Raw genomic sequence first — 8,134 nt, 5'->3', positions numbered from 1 at the left:
GCTGTATGTTATTGTCATTCAGTCAACATAAATTGTGACCTTAACACATTTTATGTGTTCTTAGTGGAAAAAATACCAAAGTACCTGAATTGTGTACATTTCAAATGATATAAAATACTGGAACTTTTGACCAACTGGTTTGACTGTTCCAAAAAACCCAGCTCAAAAGAAATTCATAGATTTTGTCAGTGCAATGCATATATCAAACCTTTGTTAATATAATTGTAGCTGTCTATCTCAACAGTAGTCCCAGATACAGTATGTACGCCACAAAATCAGTCACAGAAATATAGTCACAGTAGATGTAAACCAGACAAACAAAGACGGAAATTCAGTGACAGATACACACATTCACCAGGACAAGTTTGAAGTTCATGTCGTGGCTACTGAGTCTTTGTGACTACTGTGTATTACTGTAGGTGTGTGTGTGTGTGTGTGTGTTGATCAGGTTGTGTCTTTGGCTCTGGGTGACCAAGGGAATCTTCTGGTGGCACGGTAGAGCTTGATCTGGAGGCTGGGCAGGTCGTAGAGCTCCTCGATGTCGAAGAGCTTCTGAAAGCGGCCTACAAAGCTATTCTCCGGGTCCAGTCGGAAGCGCATAGCCCACAAGATCACCGTGTGGTCCTGACACAGGTGGTCAAACGTCTCCATCAGTTCGTTCAGGAATGGGTGTGCGTAGACTACGTCAGCTGCCATGATGTAGTCGAAATTACAGGAGGCGCGGGGGAATCGCTTTTCTATGTCCTTGCCCCACGTCAACTCCGTCACATGTGGTGGGTGGCGACATCGCCCTCTGGTGTTGCGGTTGACGTTGTACTGAAGGTTCCCCAAGATGTCTGGCAGGTCAGTGGAAGTCACCTGTGCTCCTAGTTCACATGGGGAGAGAGCAAGAGAGTTTAGCGATTTTATTTTAAAACCGCTAAAACGAAGGTGGTGATGACAAAGTTTACAAGTAGCAAAAAACGTCTGGCTGCGCTAATAAACGTCTTTTCACAAAATAGCTGTTGGGTCCGTGACGTCGGACTTAAAAACCGAATAACTGTGTGTGTGTGTGTGTGTGTGCGCTTAGTGTATGTAGGTTTGTGTAGTGAATTGAAAGATATTACACCCCTTTGAAAAAGTCAGACAAGTTGCGTGCGTGTAGTCAGGTTTCCATCCAAGGCGTTTTTGCGAGAAAATATGTTAGCGCTTTTATTTTTTACCGATATAGCTGATGGAAACGCTATTATCGATAGAATTTTGCAAATGTCGACAGAATATTTTTCCGTTTAACTTTAGCGCATTAACACCATATCGACTCTTCAAATGTCGCAAAAATTAGATTGGAAACATTTTTTGTCGGGAAAAAAGGCTTTATCGCACATTCATGTATCCCATGATACATTATCATCACGTTGAAATAACACAAATATCGCGAGCGGTTCGCATGGACAGATGAGAAGACCTGCCGGTATTTCCTCAATTTAATTGACAGCTATTTTTGATAGAAAACGGCAAAGGAATGCTACAACATTTGTGACACTGAAATTACTGTTAGCTGGCAAATTTAAAAACTGTCTGACTAATCTCTCCATTTTTGTGTGTTTGTGGAAGGGGGTGGAAGCAGGTGGAAGGGGATGTCACGTGGAAATTAAAAGGTAGCTAATTTGCGACATACCCAAAATTCTGTATGGAAACGGCTCAAAGGCAGATTTTTTTTGGCGATACACCAAGACTTATGCGACAGTTCGTTTTAGGGGTGTGTGACGTCATCACGCACAGCATTTTATCGACAGAAAGCCAGTTGGATGGAAATAGGCTGGAGACAGCAAATATCGCACAATTTTTGTCACGCATATTCTGTTTGTCGATAACAAAACGTCGCAAAAACTGGATGGTGTGTGTGTGTGTGTGTGTGTGTGTGTGTGTGTGTGTGTGTGTGTGTGTGTGTGTGTGTGTGTGTGTGTGTGTGCGTGTGCGTGTGTGTGTGTAAAACAATATATGGAACTAATGTAAGATCAATGTGATTATTAGGCATGGGTTACTTATATTTGTTAGCTGGTAAAATACCCCGGGAGGTGTCACTGCAAGATTTCTTTGTATATCTTGAGAACGTATGATTTTCCCGGACTCTACATGAAGGTGTCTGACATCAATAAATCAATCAATCAATCAATCAATCTGCCATCTGTCACATAGTTTACAGTATAAGTTTGAATCTTGTAGTGAAACAGATTTAAAGTCATCTAAAATACTCAGACCAATATAACCACATGTGTTTGGAAATCCATATATGGTCATTGGGGTCCCCGCCAGATGACACTGTATGAGCACATGATCACCATCCAACAGAGAGTGACATCTGATGTAGAAATCACTCTGGCCCCTTTCCAGTAGATTTGGATGAATTCATATAATGGCATGACACAAACAATCCATTTGTATGATATTGTCAAAATTTCCTGGATGTAGGCTAGTTTCCATCTAGTCTGGCTATCACCATACTAAGCTCAATCTTTTAAGATTAGTATGGGGAGGCTGCGCTTTGTTTCTTCTGCACAAGAGGCTTGATCAATGAGCATTGTTCAAATGACACTGTACGCTTGGATAGTCCTTCAACCAATCAGACCAACGATCCGGTGCGTCTTTTGGATAAGCTAGTTTCTGATTGGAGCCAAAGGTTCTGGCAGGGAACAGACTAGATAGATGTACAGGTTTCCAGCTTGATCTGCTGGGCGAAATCCAAATTCGCTGGAAGTTCAGACAGGGCAATGTGATTTAGGTCAGCAGCTGTTTAGCTGTGAGAGTAACTAAATGCCGTCCAGAACAGTCCAGTTCTCAGTCACTGGGTGCATACTTAAATGTTCTTCAGGGCCATTGAAGTATCTTAACTTAATGTCAGTACCATACGGACAGCCTATATGTATAGCCTATACAAATATGCACTATATAGCCAAAAGTATTGGGTCACTTACCTTGACTCGCATATGAACCTAAATTATTAAAACTTAAGGGTTTAATATGATGTTGGTCCACCCTTTGCAACTATAACAGCTTCAACTGTTCTGAGAAGGCTTTCCACAAGGTTTAGGAGTGTGTTCATGGGGATTTTTGACCATTCTTCCAGAAGCTTATTTTGTCAGGTCACACACTGATGTTGGACGAGGCTCTCAGTCTCTTCATCCACACTAAACTCATCCATGTCATCCATGTCTTTGTGGACCTTGCTTTGTTCTCAAACTGTTCCAAAGTTTGGAGCATGAAATTGTTCAAAATCTCTTGGTTACTGCTGAAGCATTCAGAGTTCCTTTCATTGGAACTAAGGGGCCAAGTCTAGTTTGGGGATGGCTCTTTCCTTGACAAAAGCCTTCTCAGATGAGTTGAAGCCGTTATATCTGCAAAGGATGGACCAACGTCATATTAAACCCTATAGATTAAGAATGGGATGTCACTTAAGTTCATACGTGTTCATACTGTAGGTGACCCAATGCTTTTTAGCAATATACTACATGTGATCATCTCCAACCTGAAACTGAAAGGAATTTCACTCTATTAAAATGAAGGCCTTACTCATCCTTACCTAAGAGACTGGTTACCACGGTGACGAGACCTGTCCCAGCCCCTAATTCAATGATATTCTTGTCCATCAGGTCGTACGTTTCACGATGACAATCCAGAAAATGACATAACACTATGGCCTTCAAACAATTGACAACAAATAGATTGTTTGTTCACAGCAGACAATGTACCAGCTATTAACAGGCAGATATTTGTATAGACAGTGTAGAAATGAAATGAAAAATAGAAATAATGTTGCATATTATTATTATTATTATTATTATTATTATTATTAGATTGTGCTTCAGTTAGTTAGTGACGACAATAACATACAGTAAAGAATCTAGCAAAGGAAGGGCTGAATCCTGAATGAAGTAAAATTTTGTGAACATTTGAATAACTGCCATGAGGAAATGGACACAAAGCTTGGATACTGCACTTGTTGGTGGACCAACAGTCTCACACATCACCATCTAAAAATGATAATGGATGAAAATGATACAAACTAACTCTGAACATATACAAGCCATATTGAGAATAAACTTCTGGATTTTGGAGTGACAAATGAGCCCTCCCAGTGTGTGCGTGCGTGTGTGCGTGTGTGTGTGTGTGTGTGTGTACACTTACTGAAGGCCAGAGCATGGCACCATAGAGATCTGTGGACTCTTTGATGCGGATTTCCAGGCCAGCAAAGTTGTAGCCCTCCCAGGCCTCTGTGGTGATGAGAGATGGCCGGAAGTGCCTCTCCATGATGGCTTTTGCCAACTCTGCATCCTTAACAGCACCTGGGCACAACATCACCGCAGTTAAGCCTTAGCCATTAAACAACGGTGAACTGGTTTCACAAAAGAATATACAACAAAGTCATCCATTTTATCAACGGAGGTATACCAAGCAGGAACAATCTTGAATCTTGAAGTCTGAAATAATTCTGGTGGACAAATCCTACTGTATCTCAAAGCGCAACACACACTAGCCAAGCGCCTAAGAGCAACACACTGGTCCTCAAAATGTAGCATTGTCTCTGATAATATCGATGCAAAAGAAAGGCAGAATTTACTTTTACTATAGAATTTAGAACTAGAAATAGAAACTACTAGAAATAGAACTAGAATTTACTATATGGATTCAAATGGATTTTGAAGCAAAGTGCCCACAGAGTATCAATCAGTGTGTTCATATGGGGACCAAGTTTTAAGGTACACAGGTGTGTTCAATTGGGCTGGAGTAAAATATGTCACACTACATATCCCCAAATGCACCAGTACCACATAAATATGTAATTTGCGCGTAAGTTAGCTTGCCTCTTTTCTTGTTTTTTTTGTTTTGTTTTAATTATTATTATTATTAGTGCTGGCTTTGACTCTCTTTCTTTAGTGTCAGCGTTTTTCGACTTTCTGTTGGCTTTTACTTCTTGACAAAAACTCTTCACTGCTGGTTGAATAATAGATGAAGCGTTCTTAGAATTGGGACTACAACTGGAAAAAGTATTTCCCTTACACAGACTGTTTAACCTCACACCTTCCAGGAAGTTGGGGGGGAAATAGTGACAGTTGTATAAATGTACAATGGGCCCCTCAAGGTGGCAACTATGTTTAACCTGATAATAAGTCATTCCCATTTTGAATTGGGTTACATTCAGCCCATTCAACACCATGGATCATAGATAGTGTTTGTGTGTGTGTGTGTGTGTGTGTGTGTGTGTGTGTGTGTGTGTGTGTGTGTGTGTGTGTGTGTGTGTGTGTGTGTGTGTGTTATATGTGATATGTGAGGGATATTTGACCATAAGTTACTGAAGACCGTAAGTTACTCAAGTCCATAAGTGCTCAAGCCCATAAGTTATTCAAGTCCATAAGTTGCTCAAGACCAAAAGTTACTGAAGACCGTAAGTTACTCAAGTCCATTAGTTACTCAAGCCCATAAGTTACTGAAGACCATACTGTAAGTTACTCAAGGCCATAAGTTACTGAAGTTCATGAGTTACTCAAGTCCATAAGTTACTCAAGTCCATTAGTTACTCAAGCCCATAAGTTACTGAAGACCATAAGTTACTCAAGCCCATAAGTTACTGAAGACCATGAGTTACTCAAGTCCATACGTTACTCAAGCCCATAAGTTACTGAAGTCCAATAGTTACGCAAGCCCATAAGTTACTGAAGACCATAAGTTACTCAAGTACATATGGTCACATTTCTAGGTCTGGAAAGGGAGCAGGGGGATTTAAGACTCTGTGTGTAGCTCATAATGATATATTCCTGATATATGAATGCCTGAACGTGAAACAAGCTCCATTAAAGTTACTGAAGTCCATAAGTTACTTAAGCCCACAGTATAAGTTACTGAAGTCCATAAGTTACTCAAGCCTATAAGTTACTGATGTCCATAAGTTACTCAAGCCTACAGTGGTTACTGAAGTCCATGAGCTACTCAAGTCCATACGTTACTCAATCCTGTATGGTCAGGTTGCATTTCTAGGTGTGGGGAAAGAGCAGGGGGGGTTACATAGAGGGAGGGAGGGAGGGCTGTAGGAGAGAGTGTAGCTCCTCCTAGGAACAGATAACGGACTCGCCTCCTTATTCGCCCATAGAGGGAGGACTGTGTGTGTAGCTCCTCCTGGGACTGGGAGCAGATAACTGGCTGATCTCCTTCCTCCTGTCCTCTGGTGACTCAAGGTGTTCATTGCAAAGCACTGGTCTAAAATTAACTGTGCAGCTCATTCCACGAATCAAACGCACCAACACATATTGCGCAATACTAAATGTCTAAAATGCATCTGGCAGTACAGGCTAAAGCTACTTTTTAGATCCTGACATCCTATCTACTAAGTAGTGCACCAACATTATGTACAATAGAACATTTAATATGTTATATTTACAGTTGTAAGTGTGTATTTGACATTGTATCCTTGACAGGGATCCTTGCCTGCAGAGCCAAGCCATGCCAAGCAGCAAAATACAGTTGAGTATGAAGTTTACTGTAGATTGTTGTTCTAACTGCATTGGAAAGTTTTGCCAAAGCCATTGAAATCTGATATAATAATCAGTTTCCTTGGCCAGAGTCTTACATCTAGTATTGAATCTTATGTGTAGCAGTACTACTGCATCTTAGCATCCTAGATAGTGACAGATAACACAAGCAGTGCAGTCAAACTGCAGATCTTTTATAACGCACCATCTTTAAAAGAAAATACGTCAGTGAGAGTATTGGAAAGTATTACATTTGGGGAATAAAAAACCCCTTTTTAATACTCCAAAACACATATAACTTATGTGCCATATTTACATCAATGGAACATCTCTGTATTTCTGTGTTGACTTGTGTGGCCCCTTAATTCCCCACTTTAACTGGCTACATTTGTGAGTAAGTTCAAATCATTTATGCGAGCAACCGTCCCTTACCGTTTGTCTCTGCCAGTGTGTCATTCTTGGTCTCTTTTTGCTCTGGCTCCATGTCTCTTAGTATTTCCATGTCAGCACTGAGGTGATGCTCCAGTGATGTGATGTCTCCTCTCCCCTCTCCCCAACAGAATCCCCCAATAGAATGGAACTCTGGCTGATGGAATGCAGCAGCTGACCCTCCAAAAATGGGTCAGTGCGGGTGGTGTGTGTGTGTGTGTGTGTGTGTGTGTGTGTGTGTGGGGGGGGGGTGATGTGCCACAGAGCTCAGCGGGGGCACCATGTGCTATTTGTACACAGTGGACGCTAGCGTGTCTACAGCGCCCTCTACTGGGAGACGCAGTTACTGAATGCTGACTATCTTGACTGGTCTTGGTGGATGGTGTAGAGAACGCGACACCTACAGCCAAGTAAAATGCTTACACATCCATGGTCATGTTCACCTTTGTACACAATGGAAAATAACCACTTGGGGGTTTATTGCCTCGATGTATAGGGGGCTTACTATCAGTGTAAGGCATTTGTTTAAAAATGTACAAAATTAACCTATTTAAAATAATTTTGGTCTGTTTATCATTTTTTTATCTAATGTATAATAATGATTGAAAGATAACAATTTGGTTCATGGCAATTAGTCATGTAAAACTCTGAAAAGTACTGAAAGTAGGAGTGATACATTAGTATAAGGTTGAAGTTGTATAGCCTATACGAGGGTTTGTTATTGTTCCTTGTGTTAAAAGCAGTTAAGTACGTTGTATAATCACATATCAGGTCTTGATTGATCAGGTCCTTATGAACCTGCAATGAAACTCAATAAACTAAACTAAACTTAATTTCCTTCGATATGATTGAATTTAAGTGTGTTTGCTTTGCGCAGTGGAATGCAGTCTTTTTGTAGTGAATGGTGCAGAGTTTTCTTGCAAGCATCAATTCTTGCTTTGGTGTCTTTTTTTGCTTTGCTGAGCAGTTGATTTATAAATAGCAGGTATAATTTTAGAAAAGCAGTTGTGGGTCTGCGTGATGCCTTGGCCTCGGTATAAATAGCTTTTCCTTTTCACAGTCATTCCCAAGTCAGGAAACACATGGGTGTGAAGAGAAAGGGAAGGGTACGGATGAAACCTCTTTGAGCGTACACACACACACACACTCACACACTGTTGATTCAGGATGTAACCAGAGAGGGTTAAAGCGGAGCTTAAAGC

General features: G+C 40.9%; 1 protein-coding gene across 1 annotated transcript; it reads right to left on the bottom strand.

Moving 5' to 3' along the window:
- Positions 1-333: 333 nt before the first annotated feature.
- LOC134070792 (protein-lysine methyltransferase METTL21E-like) lies at positions 334-7,033 on the bottom strand. The gene is made up of 4 exons (XM_062527233.1): positions 6,936-7,033; positions 4,165-4,322; positions 3,560-3,677; positions 334-866 (listed from the first exon to the last, which is right to left on the bottom strand). The coding sequence occupies exons 1-4, from the start codon at positions 7,003-7,005 to the stop codon at positions 445-447; spliced, it is 768 nt and encodes a 255-aa protein (XP_062383217.1). The 5' UTR covers positions 7,006-7,033; the 3' UTR covers positions 334-444.
- Between the last annotated feature and the right edge of the window lie 1,101 nt (positions 7,034-8,134).

This window comes from Sardina pilchardus, chromosome 23 (genome assembly GCF_963854185.1).
Source record: "Sardina pilchardus chromosome 23, fSarPil1.1, whole genome shotgun sequence".
NCBI classification, from domain to species: domain Eukaryota; kingdom Metazoa; phylum Chordata; class Actinopteri; order Clupeiformes; family Clupeidae; genus Sardina; species Sardina pilchardus.
The sequence above is the reverse complement of the archived record's forward strand: the minus strand, read 5'-3'. Positions and strand labels throughout refer to the sequence as shown.

Coding starts and splice junctions, on each gene's coding strand:
- LOC134070792 (XM_062527233.1), bottom strand. CDS start 7,005: ATGGAAATACTAAGAGACATGGAGCCAGAGCAAAAAGAGACCAAGAAT. Junction 3,678..4,164: donor GTGCCATGCTCTGGCCTTCA/GTAAGTGTACAC, acceptor AATTGTTTGAAG/GCCATAGTGTTATGTCATTT. Junction 867..3,559: donor CGTGGTAACCAGTCTCTTAG/GTAAGGATGAGT, acceptor CATGTGAACTAG/GAGCACAGGTGACTTCCACT.